General features: G+C 43.3%; 1 protein-coding gene across 6 annotated transcripts in view; it reads left to right on the forward strand.

Moving 5' to 3' along the window:
• Window positions 1-20449, forward strand: part of arhgef28a (Rho guanine nucleotide exchange factor (GEF) 28a) — a 107575-nt gene that overhangs the window by 28782 nt on the left and 58344 nt on the right. For all 6 annotated transcript variants that reach the window (XM_014128070.2, XM_014128071.2, XM_045689857.1 and 3 more), the window contains 3 exons: window positions 2041-2125; window positions 4592-4638; window positions 11196-11259. In XM_014128070.2, coding sequence (XP_013983545.2) covers window positions 2041-2125; window positions 4592-4638; window positions 11196-11259 — 196 coding nt within the window. The remainder of the gene's footprint in view (window positions 1-2040; window positions 2126-4591; window positions 4639-11195; window positions 11260-20449) is intronic.

Raw genomic sequence — 20449 nt, forward strand, 5'->3', positions numbered from 1 at the left:
ATTATTTAGTATATGTAAAGAGAAGATTAAATCAAGAATAGTGGTGACAATATTAGCCTATTACTTGTGAAGGATGCCCAGCTTTAGGCAAACAGCGCATGCTTTTTTTGCGACTTTTCAAATCATAGTCGCACACCTCATGTAGCCTAGTCCATAGGCCTATATGTTTTGATAAGGTTTGTATCACAGCTAAAGTGGTCAAATAACGTCTTAAAATGAAGCACATTAATCTGCTTTTTACAATGGGTTTAGAGCCTAACTGGCATACATGCACAGCGCGTGAGTTTGGGGAAGATAATTTTCACCATAAAAGTTCACCTTTTATAATAAAAGCATTACATGCATAATCACATTTGTGGTCACTTTTGAGAATGGTGCTCTCCTGCTAATGTAACATTCCCGCTTATAGCCTACTTCCGTGTGCGCATTGCTGTGCTTATAATGTGAAGAAATAACTCAACAGTTTATCAACATTTTAAGCTAAACGTTCTCATCTGTTGCGCCAGGCTCATTGCTTATAACAGTTTTTTTATTCTAGTAGTTGTATTAATTTGCGATCGATCGCATCTCACAACTGTCCCGGACCATGTTTGTAATATTTATTTCTCGTACAAAATGGAATAGGTCAACTTTGGTACTATGGAGGATAGTAGATTGACATAGGCTAATGCTTTTGCTGTTCGTTAGGCCTACTCATCTTGTTGGCTGACGAAAAGTAAATGTGGACAGTTCTTCCCATATCTTCAATATGCCCCTTGGAATTGGATGAGGACGTGCGCAGTTGTGTACCCAATGTGTCTGTCTTCACTTGTAGCCTGTGAGAAAGACCCGATCACGTGATGGAGAGTCATGTGAGTGAGAGGTCCTTCGGCACGCAGCAGGGAGAAAGGAATTATAATTATTATATTCTGCCCAAGGGCTCAATGGCCACCTGCCGCAAAAGTCATGGATTTTTTTAGGGGGCATTATGGCCACACAAAGCGGATGCAGCCGAGAAATTCGAGACATTATCAAGAGCTTGTCAAATTGTGAATGAGAGACTGATGAAGTACTTTTTTCAAATCATCATGCAGCCTTAGAATGTATTACAAATCAAAACACATTTCCCAACATTTGTATCTCAACTAAAGTTACATTAATAACTCTAAATTAAGCATATAGGAGTACCTGTTTCTTTGTTAACTGCTCAACACAGAATAGCCGCATGTGTGGACTCCTTTGAGCATGGTATGATTGTTGGTGCCAGGCGCGCCGGGTTTCAGTATCTCAGAAACTGCCAGTTTCCTGGGCTTTTCACGCACGACACAGTATCTAGGGTTTACCGAGAATGGTGCGACAAACAAAAAAATCCAGTCAGTGGCAGTCCTGTGGGCGAAAACAGCTCGTTGATGAGAGGTCGAAGGAGAATGGCAAGAATTGTGCAAGCCAACAGGTGGGCCACAAACAGGCAAATAATGGCGTAGTACAACCGTGGTGTGCAGAACGGCATCTTGGAACGCAGAACTCATCGGTCCTTGTCACGGATGGGCTATTGCAGCAGTCGACCACACCGGGTTCCATTCTTATCAGCTAAAAACAAGAAGTAGGCACGCGATCACCCAACAGTGGAGTCAGGATTTGGCGTTAGCAGTCCATGGCCCAATCCTGTCTGGTGTCAACAGTACAGGCTGGTGACGGTGGTTTAATGGTGTGGGGAATGTTTTCCAGACACACATTAGGTCCATTGTTACCAATTGAGCAATGTTTCCATGACCCAGATAATTCAGGCTGTTCTGGAGGGAAAGGAAGGTCTGACCCATTACTAGATTGGTGTACCTAATAAACTGGCCGATCAGTGTGTATAGCTGCTTCATCAAAAAATACTTAAGTGAAAATGTAATTAATTAATTGACTATGTTTTACTGTAATAAAACCTTATAATATAATGAATGCATTTACATTGAAATTCATAGGCTGTGTATAGTATAGTTTACCTACAGTATATATGATTGTTATTATTTTTAAGAGCATGTTGTCACAGAACTCCTGTTTTTGGCACAGATCTCAGCACTGAGAGGTGATGTTGATGTTCAGATGGAGGACAGTGACAGAGTGGATGTCCATACAACTGATACCAGTGACGGAGGTGAGGGTGAAACACCAAACTCAGGATTGTGGCTTTAACTTAGTGATGAGTCTTTCAAAACAAACTCTGTCCAGAGAGTCACGGTGCTTTCCCTGGGTCCCCAAACAGCACTATTTACCAGTGGACAGTCTCACTTACCACAAATAGAACAGGAAGACCAGGCCATGAACAGTGTTTGCACATGAGACACACAGAGAGAAGGGCAAAGCCCAGTCCACACGCACACACACACACACCACGCTGACCTGCGTGTATGTGGCTCCATGACGCCACACACACCACCCAGCCAGCACACACGTGTCATGTCTGAGTGTGTTTAAATTAACTAAACAGACGATGCACACTCACTACACAAATGTCAGCAAGTTGCGTGCTATACAGGATACACACTGCACAGGGATAAGCAGTGGGAAATGTACATTTTCTTTTACTAGCAACTCAGATTTTTTTTTACCAGCCAGAATATTTTGTTTATCCATAATTGCACAAAAAACAGATGAGCATGCTTTCTAATATTTAAAAAAAACAAGAAATATATTACTAGTAATATAGTATATTACTTGCTTCATTTCATTTCATTTTTGTGACCTGCGTCTTTTAACCAATGTACAGTATTTAGATCCAATAATAAAAACAGATAAACAGTTCTACAACAGAACATCAATAATCAACAAAGTGCCTGCCCTGCCACAAAATGCTGAGTGATATGGTTTATTTATTATTATAGTTCAGGGCTCAACGCTGACATTTTTTATAAGGAGTACATGATGTGCTCCTAAGTAGAAATGTAGAAGCACACAAATAAATCTAGTTGAACAATGACTAAAAGTTAATGAATAAAAGTCCAAGCTCAATCAAGCACAGGCATTAGGTGAGACATTTTCAGCTGGCCCTTTAAGGGATGGGCTGTTACAGTGGTAATTTGGGAACTTGCTTATCTGTGATGAAAACAATCTCACACTGCAATGTCTTCTTAGCAGCAGACAGTTGTAGCAAACACAAACTAACATTGAAAAACAACTTAGCATGTGAACAAAACGATGTAACTGGCCAAGAAACACGAGGACAAAGTCACACTTTATGAGTCTTTCTTGTCTGTTCGACCAACTTTTACATCTGGGCTTTGGATTTAAAAAAAAAACTTTTTCCAAATGCTCCGCCAACGTGTCTGGTGAAATATACATTCTCACCCGCCAATGACAAAATCTACCCGCATTTGGCGTGTGTTAATTTCCAACCATGGTCTGTATGAGAGAGATTAATAAAGCAGAGGAGGGAGGAAGGGAGAGGGAGAGAGTGGTGGTTGGCCCCACATTCAGTTGGTCTGAGACCCCTTCTAAGAACCAGTTGAGATGATGAAAAAGATGAAGACACTGTCTTACGATGCTAAGTGTGTGGAATGTATGTGTCTGGGGTTTGCGTGTGTGTTTCTGGGGAAAAAGGTCCTGTCTGGTGTGTGTCTAGATGCCTCCTTCAGTAAATACAGCTTCATGGAGCAAGTCTTGGATGACCTAATATGACTTGGCATAAAATAATAGCCATACACACACACACTAGACAGATGAGGTGTTGGACATGGTGTGAGTGTGTGTGTCAGAGCTTTGGCCTCTCCGTCTAGAAGCTGTCCATATTTACTGTCTCTCACTCTGTCTGTGTCACAGACAGAACGTCTGTGAAAGGCTGTAAGTAAAGCTACACAGCTGCTCGGATAAAGCAGATTTTTTTTAACTTCAACATCCTGATATCAATTCCAACTGTTTCTCTCGCTCTCTTCCTGTAATTAGTTTAATTTACCAAGCCTTTTGGGGAACACACACAAACGCATGCACACACACACACAAACGCATGCACACACACACACACACACACACACACACACACACACACACACACACACACACACACACACACACACACACACACACACACACAGAAAGCCCTTTGTGAAAAAATCAGTGGTGTAGGTGAGAGGTTAGGTTGGGACTCATTCCCTCTCTTCTGGGTGGGCTGCGGTGGTGCCCCCCCCCACCCCCCCCCCCCACCCCACACACACACACACATCTCCTCAGACACACGCTGCCTCTCTCTCTCTCTCTCTCCGTTTCTGGTAACCGTAGTGACGGCAGGCTTGATATCGATGCATACATAGAGAGACAGGACAGGAAGTCTTATCTCAGTATCGACCTCACCCCACAGCAGCCCCAGCTAGACTGGAAGGAAGCACTACAGATCTATAGACCTGTACATAACAACCACTCTCTACCATTTTTTCCCTGTTGCTTTAGCTCCGCTGCTATAGACTTCTTAGTTCCTGCAGAATATTGGCAGAACAGGACATAGCTAGAGGTTCTAGAAGTCAAGCAGTGATTCCAGCATATTTAGTGGAGAGGTCACCTGTCTCTTCTTGTGACCAATCACTGCTTAGGGTGTTAAAGGGTGTCGTTGTGTCTTTCTCCTCTTCTGCAGGTCTAGGCAGGGGGCTGCCAGTAGAAGACCTTACACTGGTGGTTAGAGTAAGTATACTGTCCTGCTTTTCTTTTCAAATGAAATGACTTGGTACATCAACGAGTTTGGTGTGCATGTGTGGATCTGTTTTTTGTTGTTGTGTGCATGTGCTTTTGTGAGGCTGATGAGAGTTCATGTGTGCACACATTGTTTGCTCTTTCTCTGGGAATGCTTCTTGCCTTATTGTGTGTGTTTCATTATGACCATTCTGAGCAGTGCTTCGCTAATGGACTGCCCACATACATTCACCTCATCCTCTGCTCATAGGTGCGTGCGTGCATGGCTATCTGCTAAAGCTTACTTCATTTTGTATTTTTTTTATTATTTTCACTTCACTATTTGGCTTTGCAGCCTTCTTCAGTGTGTAGGTGCAATTTAATTCAAACCAGCAGGTGCTTCTAATCACGATTGCCATTCATCTGCCAATCAGGGATGTGGCTTTTTCTGGTCTACCTGTATACAAGTTAGTCACAAAGAAATACAGAATTATAAGTTATGCGAGCGGGCACGAAGGGCAATTCATGAATGAATTGACTTACACGTCTGCTCACTTGTGTGCCATAAACAAGCCCTTCAGGGTCTACAAATTCAGAATGCTCACGAGCAGCCGGTTGTTAGTCAGTGTGCCCGGGTGATTGGTTCACCTCCGTCGACCAGAAGGACACATAATTTTATGTGGCCATATATCCCCCTCACGGAAAATTCCTGAGGTTCCATTTCGAGGCTGTAGCCTCCGAGTTTCTGGTCGTCCCTTTTGGGCTTTCCCTCCTGCCTCGCACTTTTGTGGAGGGAGGATTTGGCACCTATGTGATGTCAGGGGCTCGGGATAATAGACTACCTGGACGATTGGCTGGTGGTAGCGGAGTCGAGGGAGCAGGTGGTGTGTTACACATATCCATCTGGTTTCCCATGTTCAGCTTCTGGGTTTCATAGTGAATCAAGAGAAGAGCTGTTTGACCCCGTCTCAGCACATTCCGTTTCTGAGTCTCGAGTTAGACTCAGGCAAGAATCGTGCATTCTTGTCCCTGGAGAGGAAGGCCGGTTTCCGTCTTTGCTTGGCCCAATTTTGGTTCAGTCACATTAGGGATGATGGCTTCTATGATAGCTGTGGTTCCCCCGGGATTGTTGCTGATGCGACCGTTCCAGCGGTGGGTGATAGAGACTCCACCTGAACCTGAACCACCTGAACCTGAACCACCTGAACCAATCACTCCGGGTGTCCCTCTCATGCCTACGAACACTGGCTTGTTGAAGGGACCCGCGGCTCTTGTCTTTGGGGACCCTCATCGGTTGAGTTATATTCTGCAAGGTGATCGACAGACGCATCCCCCCCTGAGGGTGGTGTGCACTGTGTGAGGGCAGCTCAATTTCAGGGTTGTGGACAGTGTCGCAGAGAGCACTGCACATCAATTACCTGTAGCTTTTGATGGTGTACATAGCACTAAGGTGTTTTCTTCCGTTGTTGGCAGGCCAGCATGTGCTTTTGAGGACCGACAGTGGTGGCATACATCAACAGACGCGGAGGGGTGCAGTCTCGCCTCCTCTTATCCTTGGCTCGCTCACTACTGCGGTGGAGCGGCGCGCACTTTCCCTCGCCACGGGCGCCTCAACACGGGTGCGGGTCTGCTATCCAGGAGGAGCCCTCGTTCTTGAGGGCCTCCCAGATATGGGAAATGTTCGGCAGGGCCGACGTAGATCTTTAAGCGTTGCGAGAAAACGTGCATTGTGGGCTGTTTTTCTGGATAAGGGACCTCAGTGCTCTGTTGGGAACGGATGATCTTGCACAACAGTGGCCTTGGACCCTCCTTTATGCTTTTTCCCCCTGTGGACCTGATTCAGCGGCCTTGGTTCGTGGAGATCATTCGCCTTGTAAGGGAGTGTGTACACTTATTAATATGACATTATTAACGGGGCACCACTTGCTATAAGTCAGCAAGAAACTTTAAAATAGCTACAATTATAACTACGGTTAACTTATAATTCTGAAGGCAATTAAGTTCCTAAAATGTCAATGCAATGCATTCTTGACAGTAGATGTCTTTACAGGATTTATTTAGAAATATCCAGGATAAAACAATGAATGTACAGGATGAATGAATAGTGGAGATTTTGATGGAAATAATGTACGAATCAGAATAAGAAAAAGGATAAGGGAGTTTGTCTAACATATTTATAATATTATTTCAAATATAAAATTAACAGAGACAGGTATTTCTAAAGGAGAAATACAGATTACATGATCACATCAAATCAGGGAAAAGAAGGTGAGGTTGAGCTGGAAAACTCTTATCTGTCTGGAACCAATGGTCTTTAGAGAACTGTCCATGCAAGCAGAGTCCAAAACAAAGGATTTCAGTAGTCCAGAGAATCCCAGAAGAGGGGCATCCTTGGATTGTTTTATGGTTCATATGACAGCAACCATGGCTGGTTGGCGTCGGAAAACACAAGGAGTGGTGTTCACACATTCAGTTTATAGTCCTGGACAGGAAGAGGTGAGGCCTCCCGTCAGGAGAGCTGTGATTGGTTCAGTTGAGGGAATAGTTTCTGGGGTTGGGTCAGCCCCATTCATCGCCTGCATTGTTCTGTGACTTATGGCAGGACATGAGTTAATCAGTTGTCCACATAAATGGAGGGCACTTTGTACACTCTCATAATGTCTTCCACCACCTGTGTGAAGACTGTGCGATCTCACAGATACCAAACAGTATACTTTTCCGTTGTCAGAAAAACATATCACACACGTTCTGAAATTAAATTTTACTACACACACATCAACACATAATCATTTTCAGTCCGTTCACGCTGTTTGCTTGAGGAAATAAGAGTTTTGCGTGCAGTGTATTGTTCTCCAATGGAGAAGTTCATTGGCTGTGTTGTAGTCATCCTCACTCTTCGTCAGAACCCTGCTTTTTCCATGTTTCCGGCAAGCCGTCAAAGCACCAATTTGGTTAAACTTGCTGCCCTTGAGCTGATAGGAGCTTTGATGTAGACTAGAGGTGAGAGATGAGAAAAGAAGGGAAGGAAGACTCCTCCTGGGAGCCTGCTGTGAGTGGTCCCCTTCTTTCTTTGTTCTCTGGCCAGTGAAGAGAGGTCCTTGTGTATTGTCATTGTGGTTGACGTTTGGCGTGGATGTGTTAACTCAACACTCCTCTACAGCCTTTTAGGCGGGGACCTGCGGCAATTCCCGTTGAGCAGGGACCTGTTGTCCCATTTGAAATCTGTGGGGGGTTTTTGGCCCCTGAAAGGTCCAATCTGATGGCAAGGGTTTTACCTTCGAACGGTATTGCTACTATACAGTCTGCAAGGGCACCCTCCACGAGAGGGTTGTATTGATATAAGTGGCAGGCAAAATAAAGGAATTGTTCCTTTTCAGAGCTCTCTGTTCTTACAGGAGCTTTCCGAGCAGGGCCGATCATTCTCCACCCTGAAGGTGTACAGTGCATTTGGAAAGTATTCAGACCCCTCTATTTTTTCCCCCCACATTTTGTTATGTTACAGCCTTATTCTAAAATTGATTTAAAAAAAATACCCCACAATGACAAAGCAAAAAAAGAAAATGTGAATTTTTTTCACATTTAGGCCAGACAAAATTGATTCACTGTTTAACGGATTTTCCCCCCAGAAAAGTGAGGCGAGTGAGCATAAAATAAAAATAAATACTATTAGGTGGATAAGGAATAACAGTACTTTACCACATTGTCCTAGGCTATATTGACATGAACAGTAGGCGAAGTATTCCATTTGACTGATTTTTAGATTATTATTAATACACAAATTAACATTAATGAACATTATTCACATAGGATGTATAATAGAATATTGCATTCTAATTATACATCCTATCATATTCAAAAATTATTGGGAAAAAAAGTCATGTATAAATGTATTATCAGTTCATTAATCTACTTAATTGTATTGCCTAACAAATTCAAGAATGATTGACAATAAATAATTGTAATCAAATGAAAATGTTGATGCAGCCTCCCGGGTGGCACAGTGGTCTAAGGCTCTGTCGCAGCCGGCCGCGACCGGGAGGTCCAGGGGGCGGCGCACAATTGGCCCAGTGTCGTCCGGGTTAGGGAGGGTTTGGCCGGCAGGGATATCCTTGTCTCATCGCGCACTAGCGACTCCTGTGGCGGGCCGGGCGCAGTGCATGCTGACCAGGTCGCCAGGTGTACGGTGTTCCCTCCAACACATTGGTGCAGCTGGCTTCCGGGTTGGATGCGCATTGTGTCAAGAAGCAGTGCGGCTTGGTTGGGTTGTGTTTCGGAGGACGCATGGCTCTCGACCTTCGCCTCTCCCGAGTCTGTACAGGAGTTGCAGCGATGAGACAAGACTCATACACAAGACTCATACATAAATCCAGCCATAGAGTATAACCTTTAATAATCCACAAAAATGTTTTGTTTCTAACATGCACAATCAGAAGCATCAATCTATATAGATCAAGCGTGACTAAATTCGAGCCCAGTAACACATAAGTATTCAGACCCTTACTCAGTACATTTGTTGAAGCACCTTTGGCAGCGATTGCAGCCTCGAGTCTTCTTGGGTATGACGCTACAAGCTTGGCACACCTATATTTGGGGAGTTTGTCACATTGTTCTCTGCAGATCCTCTCAAGCTCTGTCAGGTTGGCTGGGGAGCGTCGCTGCACAGCTATTTTCAGGTCTCTCCAGAGATGTTCGATCAGGTTCATAACCGGGCTTTGGCTAGGCCACTCAAGGACATTCAGAGACTTGTCCCGAAGCCACTTCTGCATTGTCTTGGCTGTGTGCTTAGGGTTGTTTTCCTGTTGGAAGGTGAACCATCGCTCCAGTCTGAGATCCTGAGTGCTCTGGAACAGGTTTTCATGAAGGATCTCTCTGTACTTTGCTCCATTCATCTTTCCCTCGGTTCTGATTAGTCTCCCAGTCCCTACCACAGAAAAACATCCCCACAGCATGAAGCTGCCACCACCATGCTTCACCGTAGGGATGGTGCCAGGATTCTTCCAGATATGACACTTAGCATCAGGCCAAAGAGTTCAATCTTGGTTTCATCAGACCAGAGAATCTTGTTTCTCTTGGTCTGAGAGTTCTTTAGGTGCCTTTTGTCAAACTCCAAGTGGGCTGTGCCTTTTGTCAAACTCCATGCCTTTTACTGAGGAGTGGCTTCCGTCAGGTTCTTGGTCACCTCTCTGACCAAGGCCCTTCTCCCCTGATTGCTCAGTTTGGCCGGGCGGGCCAGCTCTAGGAAACATTTCTAAAAACCTATTTTTGCTTTGTCATTAAAGGGTATTGTGTGTAGATTAATGAGGGGCAAAAATTATTTAATCCATTTTAGAATAAGGCTGTAACGTAACAAAATGTGGGAAAGGGGAAGGGGTCTAAATACTTTCCGAATGCGGCGTATATGGCCACTATTTCAGCGTGTTATGTGGAAATTGATGGGGCGATTCCAGGGGCTCTTCTCCTCGCGGTGCGGTTTTAACAGGTGTGCACCGTCTCAGGCCGGTTTTCTATTGCGCCCACTTGGGATTTGGCTTTGGATGTGCCGTGTGAGGCCCCCTTTGAACTGATGGCGTCTGTGGATCTGAAGATCCTCTCACACAAGAATGCCCTACTCGTGGCTTTGGCCTCGGCTAAAGGCGTTGGAGATCCACGTGTTATCCGTTCACCCCTCCTGTACGAAGTTCGCCTTTGGCAACTCTAAGGGGACGTTTCATCCTAATGTAACCTTTGCCCGCAAGGTCATGACTATGTCCTACAGGTCTCTAGCTTTTTAGCTTTTTCCCTTTTCACTTCCTTCGTTTGCTTCTGAGGAGCAGGGGAGGTTAAATGCCATGTCCAGTACGAGTGTTACGCATGTACATTGAGCGGTCCAGGGGTGTCCATTTGTGTGACCAACTTTTTGTCCGTTTTGCTAAATCTGCTTGTGGTCGAGTGCTTTCTAAGCAGTATCTATCCCACCCGATTGTGGAGGCTATTGCTCTGGCATATGACATCAAAGGGCAGGAATTACTGATTGTAACGAGTGAGAAAGTTACAGACGCACAAATCATACCCCCAAGACATGCTAACCTCTCACCATTACAATAACAGGGGGTTAGCATTTTTTGGGGGGTATGATGTTTGTGCGGCTAACTTCCTCACTCATTAGAATCACGCCTGACAAGGTCAATGAACACCGTGCCTCACTGGATCATTAGAATCATCATTATTCACGATTCATTCAGGACTATCCGTAATCATGGTAGCATCCACATTTATTTACAATAAAGGTGACTCCAAAATGACACACTACACTATTTACCATTAATTTCGATTGGGCACAAAATAATCTAAAACACAACCAAAACAAACAGCAAATGCATCCATCAAGTTTGTAGAGTCACAAGCTTGATGTAACCACATACTAAACTTTTGACTTTTTTAATACACATATAAGTGAATTTGCCAATACTTTTTTGGTCCCCTAAAATGGGGGGACTATGTACAAAAAGTGCTGTAATGTCTAAACTGTTCACCCAATATGTACCCTCAAATTAACCTCATAGATTTTGTATCATTTCAAATCCAAAAAGGGTTTTGAAGAGCAGCTCGTTCTCTCTCTGGATGATGATGAGGAACTTCCAACATTACAAACAGGTGAGATATATTTATCTGTTTATCTCTCTCTCTCTCAATTTAATTTCAATTTAAGGGACTTTATTGGTATGGGAAACATATGTTTACATTGCCAAAGCAAGTGAAATAGATAATAAACAAAAGTGAAATAAACAGTAAACATTGCACTCACATAAGTTCAAAAAGAATAAAGACATTTCAAATGTCATATTATGTCTATATACAGTGTTGTAACGATGTGCAAATAGTTAAAGTACTAAAGGGAAAATAAATAAACATAAATATGGGTTGTATTTACAATGATGTTCTTCACTAGTTGCCCTTTTCTTGTGGCAACAGGTCGCATCATGCTGCTGTGATGGCACACTGTGGTATTTCACCCAATAGATATGGGAGTTTATCAAATTTGATTTGTTTTTGAATTCTTTGTGGGTCTGTATAATCTGAGGGAAATATGTGTCTCTAATATGGTCATACATTTGGAAGGAGGTTAGGAAGTGCAGCTCAGTTTCCACCTCATTTTCTGGGTAGTGTGCACATTTTTGTGTTTATTTTATATTATTGAAGCCTTTTATTTTACTAGGCAATTCAGTTAAGAACAAATTCTTATTTACAATGACTGCCTACACCGGCCAGACCCGGACAACGCTGGGCCAATTGTGCGCCGCCCTGTGGGACTCCCAATCACGGCCGGTTGTGATACTGCCTGGACTCAAACCAGGGTGTCTGTAGTGACACCTCTAGCACTTAGATGCAGTGCCTTAGACCGCTGCGCCACTCGGGAGCCATGTCTTCTCTTGAGAGCCAGGTCTGCCTACGGCAGCCTTTCTCAATAGCAAAGCTATGCTCACTGAGTCTATACATAGTCAAAGCTTTCCTTCATTTTGGGTCAGTCACAGTGGTCAGGTATTCTGCCACTGTGTACACTCTGTTTAGGGCCAAATAGCATTCTAGTTTGCTCTGTTTTTTTGTTAATTACTTGACACATTGGAAATAATTCGATTTTTTTCTCATGATTTGGTTGGGTCTAATTGTGTTGCTGTCCTAGGGGTCTGTGGGGTGTGTTTGTGAACAGAGCCCCAGGACCAGCTTGCTTAAGGGACTCTTCTCCAGGTTCATCTCTCCATCAGGCTTTGTTATGAAAGTTTGGGAATCGCTTCCTTTTAGGTAGTTGTAGAATTTAACGTCTCTTTTCTGGATTTTGATAATTAGCGGGTATTGGCTTAATTCTGCTCGTTTTTTTGTGTGCTCTAGGGCAACGGTGTGTAGATGGTATTTGTAGTCCTGGCAACTGGACCTTTTTTGGAACACCATTATTTTTGTCTTACTGAGGTTTACTGTCAGGGCCCAGGTCTGACAGAATATGCGCAGAAGATCTAGGTGCTGCTGTAGGCCCTCCTTGGTTGGGGACAGAAGCACCAGATCATCAGTAGACATTTGACTTCAGATTCCTCACCCCAGGCCCTGTGGAAAGAAATGTGTGTGTTTTTTGCCCATTTTAACTGCACACTTGTTGTATGCATTTCCCCCAACACCACTTTCCGTCAATTGGTATAGCAGACCCTCATGCCAAATTGAGTCCAAAGCTTTTTTGTAATCAACAAAGCATGAGAAGACTTTGACTTTGTTTTGTTTGTTTGTCATACAGTAATTTGGTAAAAAGCCTATTTGACATTTGCTCAGTACATTGTTTTCACTGAGAAAATGTACGAGTCTGCTTTTAATGACAATGCAGAGGATTTTCCCAAGGTTGCTGGTGATGCATATGCCATGGTAGTTATTGGGATCAAATTTGTCTCCACTTTTGTGGATTGGGGTGATCAGTCTTTGGTTCCAAATATTGGAGAAGATTCCAGAGCTGAGGATGATGTTGAAGTATAGCCAATTGGAATTTGTGGTCTGTATATTTTATTATTTAATTTAGGATACCATCAACACCACAGGACTTTTTGGGCTGGAGGGTTTGTATTTTGTCCTGTAGTTCATTCAATGTAATTGGAGAATCTAATGGCTTCTGGTAGTCTTTAACAGTTGATTCTAAGATTTTCATTTTATCATGGATATGTTTTTGCTGTTTGATCTTTGTTATAGGGCCAAAAAGCTTGGAGAAGTGGTTTATCCTCTCTCGTAGTTAAGACAGTTGGTGTGTAAGTGAGAAGGTGAGAGAGCAGATTTTGATGCTCTCAGGAGTTCTCTGTTGTCAGTAAGGAATGCAATCTAAGTAAAAGCACCCGATGTGTAACTCTGGGATGCTGGCCTTCTAGGCAGAGTTCCTCTGTCCAGTTTCTGTGTTATTTTGCCCATCTTAATCTTTTATTTTTTTGACCAGTCTGCGATATGTCTTTTTCTTTGCAATTCTGCCTAGAAGGCCAGCATCCCGGAGTCGCCTCTTCACTGTTGACGTTGAGACTGGTGTTTTGCGGGTACTATTTAATGAAGCTGCCAGTTGAGGACTTGTGAAGTGTCTAGTTCTCAAACTAGATACTCTAATGTACTTGTCCTCTTGCTCAGTTGTGCACCGGGGTCTCCCACTCCTCTTTCTATTCTGGTTAGAGCCAGTTTGCGCTGTTCTGTGAAGGGAGTAGTACACATCGTTGTACGAAGTCACTTTTTTAGACAATTAATGCAAGGGCTCGTCTCCTCACTCTGCTGCTGGCTCCTGCACATTGTTTTCAACAACAATATGCTGGTTAACATTGCTATTATACCTATAGCAACATGGTTTATACTTTTTTACAATTTATTTAACCTTTATTTTACTAGGCAAGTCCGTTAAGAACAACTTCTTATTTACAATGACGGCCTACCTGGGAACAGTGGGTTAACTGCCTTGTTCAGGGGCAGAACAACATTTTTACCTTGTCAGCTCGGGGATTTGATCCAGCAACCTTTCGGTTACTGGCCCAACGCTCTAACCGCTCGGAAAGGGCGCCAATTCAACAGTGCGCTGATGTTTCAGAACAGCAGACAGCGACCGCTATCCAACGAGGGAGAAAGCTCATTTGTTATAAAATGATTGTTTTTGACCGACCAGTCGACTAAATTGGTTCAACCCTAATTCCTACACTATGGACTTCAAGGTAAATCTCAGCTTTGTTAAAATTTTTATCAAGAAAATCGATTCTATGTATCAAAGTGATTCAGGAGTAACATAAAACAAAATAATATACCCCACCAACATTAGACAACTATACAGAAAACCCTCAAATTGCTGAAATTAGTCAATTAAATCAATGATGAGAGAATAGTCAGAATAGCTGATAACTAAAATAGCAATGCAGATATGTATTATAGGTAATGAATGTTTAGGGGAACACTGCAGACTTTGACTTTGTGGCACAGCAGAAAAATGAGTGTACCTCAAATCCAGAGGATGTGAGTTCAAATCAAAGGTGGGGTCATATTTTAGCTGAACAGTGATACCATGGGGGAATTTGCACTTTTTGGAATTGCAAATGTGAAATGTCACATGTAAAGTGTTCCAAAAACACATGTTTTCACATGTGACGTCATGTGTAGTGTCCCAAAGCTGCATGTTTTCACATGATTTCATATGTGATGTTTTCCAAAAACAAAGGTTTTCACATGATTTCACATGTGAAATTTGAAATAATGTGGTTCAAAATGTGACAACATGAAACTACACTGTTAGCCATTGCTGTTCATTTTGTGTTAAGTCATTTATGGTAAATTTTTGCAGTAATAAATCAAATCAAATTTTATTTGTCAAATGCGCCGAATACAACAGGTGAAATGCTTACTTACAAGCCAACAAACAATGCAGTTCAAGAAATAGAGTTAAGAAAATATTTACAAAATAAACTAAAGTAAACATTTTTTTTAACAATATACAAGGGGTACCGGTACCAAGTCAATGTGCGGGGAAACAGTTTAGCAGTTGCCATACCAGACGGTGATGCAACCAGTCAGGAGGCTCTCGATGGTGCAGCTGTAGAACTTTTTGAGGATCTGGGGACACGTGCCAAATCTTTTCAGTCTCCTAAGGGGGAAAAGGTCTTGTCGTCCCCTCTTCACGACTGTCTTGGTGTGTTTGGAACATGATAGTTTGTTGGTGATGTGGACACCAAGGAACTTACCTCTCGACCTGCTCCACTTCAGCCCTGTCTATGTTAATGGGGGCCTGTTTGGCCCTCCTTTTCCATGATCAGCTCCTTTGTCTTGCTCACATTGAGGTAGAGGTTGTTGTCCTGGCACCACACTGCCAGGTCTCTGATCTCCTCCCTATAGGCTGCCTCATCGTTGTCACTGATCAGGCCTACCACTGTTGTGTCATCAGCAAACTTAATGATGGTGTTGGAGTCATGCTTGGCAATGTAGTCGTGGGTGAACAGGGAGTACAGAAGGGGACTGAGCACGCACCCCTGAGGGGCCCCAGTGTTAAGGATCAGCGTGGCATACGTGTTGTTTCCTACCCTTACCACTTGGGGGCGGCCTGTCAGGAAGTCCAGGATCCAGTTGCAGAGGGAGGTGTTTAGTCCCAGGGTCCTTAGTGCCCACAAAGCTCATCACTAAGCTATGTTCCCGTGTGGCTCAGTTGTGGCTCAGTTGGTAGAGCATGGTGTTTGCAATGCCAGGGTTGTTGTGGGTTCGATTCCCACGGGGGACCAGTACAAAAAAAGAAATTCACTCCTGTAAGTCGCTCTGGATAAGAGCGTCTGCAAAATGACTAAAATGTTTTTAAAAAATTTTGTTGAACGCTGAGCTGTAGTCAATGAACAGCATTCTCACATAGGTGTTCCTTTTGTCCAGGTGGGCACGGGGACTATGGTGGTCTGTTTTTAAAACCTACATGTTTCGGACTCGGTCAGGGAGAGGTTGAAAATGTCAGTGAAGACACTTGCCAGTTTGTCTGCGCATGCTTTGAGTACACGTCCTGGTAATCCGTCTGACCCCACGGTTTTGTGAATGTTGACCTGTTCAAAGGTCTTGCTCACATCGGCTATGGAGAGCGTGTTCACACAGTCATCCGGAACAGCTGGTGCTCTCATACATACTTCGGTGTTGCTTGCCTCGAAGCGAGCATAAATGGCATTTAGCTCTTCTGGGCAGCTCGCGGCTGGGTTTCCCTTAGTGGTATGTAATAGTGTTTAAGCCCTGCCACATCCGACGAGCATCGGCGCTGGTGTAGTAGGATTCAATCTTAGTCCTTTATTAGATGTTAGATTTACATTTACATTTAAGTCATTTAGCAGACGCTCTTATCCAGAGCGACTTACAAATTGGTGCATTCACCTTATAATATCCAGTGGAACAACCACTTTACAATAGTGCATCTAAATCTTACAGCAACCATGCCTCTTCAACCTCAGGTGGCTGAAGAAATTTGGCTAAGACCTTCACGAACTTCTGCAGATGCACCATTGAGGGCATCCTGACGGGCTGTATCACTGCCTGGTACAGCAAATGCACCATCCGCAACTGCCGGGCTCTCCAGAGGTTGGTGCGGTCTGCCCAATGCATCACCAGGGGCACACTGCCTGCCCTCCAGGACACCTACACACCTACAGCACCCAGTGTCAAAGGAAGGCCAATATGATCATCATGGACCTCATTCACCCGAGCCAAGGACCGTTCACTCGGCTACCGTCAGACAGACAGAGACAGTACAGGTGCCTCAAAGCCAAGACCGAGTAAACTAAAAAACAGCTCATATTACCAGGCCATCAGACTGTTGAACAGCCATCATTAGCCATCTACCAGGTGATGCACACTCACTACCACAAAACACACACAAGCTATCATACACACACACACCTCATACTCACGAACAAATGCACTCGCAGCCAACACTGCTGTTTCATGTTATAGAGACATTGAACCACTGGTCACTCCCGTTTCACACTGTGTATTTAAATATTGTAAAAAGGAAAGTGGGATACCTAGTCAGTTGTACAACTGAATGCCTTCAACTGAAATGTGTCTGACGCATTTAACCTAACACCTCTGAATCAGAGAGGTGCGGGGGGCTGCCATAATCGACATCCACGTCTTCGGCGCCCGGGGAACAGTATGTAGCTTATTCTAATATCTGTACTACTGTACATTGTATTTTAGAAACACTGTTTATACACACCAGATATTTATTTATATACAGTGCCTTCGGAAAGTATTTAGACCCCTTGACTTTTTCCACATTTTGTTACATTATAGCCGTATTCTAAAATTGATTAAATATTAAAACAATTCTCAGCAATCTACACACAATACCCCATAATGACGAAGCGAAAACAGGTTTTTATAAATGTTTGAACATTTATAAAAAACTGAAATATTACATTTACATAAGTATTCAGACCCTTTACTCAGTACTTTGATGAATCACCTTTGGCAGCGATTACAGCCTCCAGTCTTCTTATGTATGACGCTACAAGCTTGGCACACCTGTATTTGGGGAGTTCCTCCCATTCTTCTCTGCAGATCCTCTCAATCTCTGTCAGGTTGGATGGGGAGCGTCGCTAAACAGCTATTTTCAGGTCTCTCCAGAGATTTTGAAGACCGGGCTCTGGCTGAGCCACTCAAGTACATTCAGAGATTTGTCCCGAAGCCACTCCTGTGTTGTCTTGGCTGTGTGCTTAGGGTCGTTGTCCTGTTGGAAGGTGAACCTTCGCCCCAATCTGAGGTCCTGAGTGCTCTGGAGCAGGTTTTCATCAAGGATCTCTCTGTACTTTGCTCCGTTCATCTTTCTCTCGATCCTGACTAGTCTCCCAGTCCCTGCCAGCTGACAAACTTCCCCACAGCATGATGCTGCCACCACCATGCTTCACCGTAGGGATGGTGCCAGGTTTCATCCTGACGTGACGCTTGGCATTCAGGCCAAAGAGTTCAATCTTGGTTTCATCAGACCAAAGAATCTTGTTTCTCATGTTCTGAGAGTCTTTTATGTGCCTTTGGGCAAACTCCAAATGGGCTGTCACGTGCCTTTTACTTAGGAGTGGCTTCCGTCTGACCACTCTACCATAAAGGCCTGATTGGTGGAGTGCTGCAGAGTCGGTTGTTCTTCTGGAAGGTTCTCTGATCTCCAAAGAGGAACACCTCCTTGAGCAAGGCCCTTCTCCCCCGATTGCTCAGTTTGGCTGGGCGGCCAGCTCTAGAAATAGTCTTGGTGATTCCAAACTTGTTCCATTTAAGAATGATGGAGGCCACTGTGTTCTTGGGGACCTTCAATGCTGCAGAAATGTTTCGGTACCCTTCCCCAGATCTTTGCCTTGACACAATCCTGTCTCGGAGCTCTACGGACATTACCTTCGATGTCATGTCTTGGTTTTTGAACTGACATGCACTGTCAACTGTGGGACCTTTATATAGACAGGTGTGTGCCTTTCCAAATCATGTCCAATCAATTGAATTTACCACAGGTGGACTCCAAAGACGTTGTAGAAACATCTCAAGTATGATTAATGGAAACAGGATGCACCTGAGCTCAATTTTGCGTCTCATAGCAAAGGGTCTGCATGTAAATAACATATTTCTGTTTTATATTTGTTATACATTTGCAAAAATGTCTAAACATTTTTCGCATTGTCCTAATTATTGAAAAAAAGTATAATTTAATACATTTTAGAATACGGCTGAAACGTAACAAAATGTGGAAAAAGGGAAAGGGTCTGAATACTTTCCGAATGCACCGTATAAGCTTAATGTTTAGGAACATAGAACAATAACTGGGATGACATTCACTCTTATGGGACACCAAAAAGAGCAAGCTGAAAGCCATGCCTAGAATAAGCCATGCCTGCAATCTGTTGATAGGCTGACCTTGTTATAGTATTCTGCCTTTCAGCGAGTGATGTGTATGTTGTCAACAGAAGAGTCAGTGAAGCCACGGTATGTTATTGGCAAGGTTGCTAGTGGCAGCACGTGTCCTGTAGGTTACTGGCAACATTCTTCCAGTAAGTTTTGTGACTTTTAGTTTCCAGTTAAGAAATGACAAATTCACAGCAACTTCTGGGAACAAGTTGCCATTCATTTACTGGGAATTGCACAATAACCTCTTCACAGTGAAGCTCATTACTGACACATTCTCTTACCGCGCTTGCCGAACAGACAGTGTCAAAGGAGGTGCGCTACTTGCATCGGCATAACCATCAAACACTTAAACTTCTACAGCACTTCCACTGACGTTTGGCATAAATACTATTATTTCATCATGGCACCAAATATGCTAATGAGGTCCACCAGTACAAGTGCAGTGATGATCACACCTTATATAAAAAATATTGGGTAGAAAAATGTCTCGTAATACTTACAAGGTACCGAACTGTACCATTTGAGTTCATATGTGTACCAGTGAAGTGTACAGTGCCTTCAGAAAGTATTCACACCCCTTGACTTTTTCCACATTTTGAATATCCGTTTGAGCATGGTGAAGTTATTAATTGCACTTTGGATGGTGTATCAATACACCCAATCACTACAAAGATACAGGTGTTCTTCCTAACGCAGTTGCCGGAGAGGAAGGAAACCACTCAAGGATTTCACCATGAAGCCAATTGTCACGGTTGTCGTTGGGTAGAGACGACCAAAACGCAGCAGGAATGTGGATGCTCATCTTGATTATTTATTAAATAAAATGAACACCAAAAGACAACAAAAAAACGAAGACCGACAGAAGACAGTTTAACAGGCTATACTCACAACAGCAGTGCTAAAGACAACTACCCACAAAATCCCCAGGTGAAAACAAGCATCTAATATATGACTCCCAATCAGGAACAATGACGTACAGCTGTTCCTGATCGGGAGCCACACAAACCACACAGAAATAGACAGACTAGAAAACCATAGAAAACCAACACTAGAACATATACTCAAACCCCAGACTACATAAACCAAACACCCCTTTAATAATACACACAACCCCAACCATACAAAACAAATACCCTTCTGCCACGTCCTGACCAAATTATAATACAATTACTCCCTCTGCTGGTCAGGACGTGACACCAATAGTGAATTTTTTAAACAGTTACAGTTGAATGGCTGTGGTAGGAGAAAATTAAGTATGGATCAACAACATTGTAGTTACTCCACAATACTAACCTAAATGACAGAGTGAAAAGAAGGAAGCCTATACAGAATTAAAAAATGCATCCTGTTTGCAACAAGGCACTAAAGTAAAACTGCAGAAAATATAGCTAAGAAATTAACTTTATGTCCTGAATACAAAGTGTTATGTTTGCTACAAATCCAA

The sequence above is a fragment of the Salmo salar genome, chromosome ssa11 (genome assembly GCF_905237065.1).
Source record: "Salmo salar chromosome ssa11, Ssal_v3.1, whole genome shotgun sequence".
NCBI classification, from domain to species: Eukaryota; Metazoa; Chordata; class Actinopteri; order Salmoniformes; family Salmonidae; genus Salmo; species Salmo salar.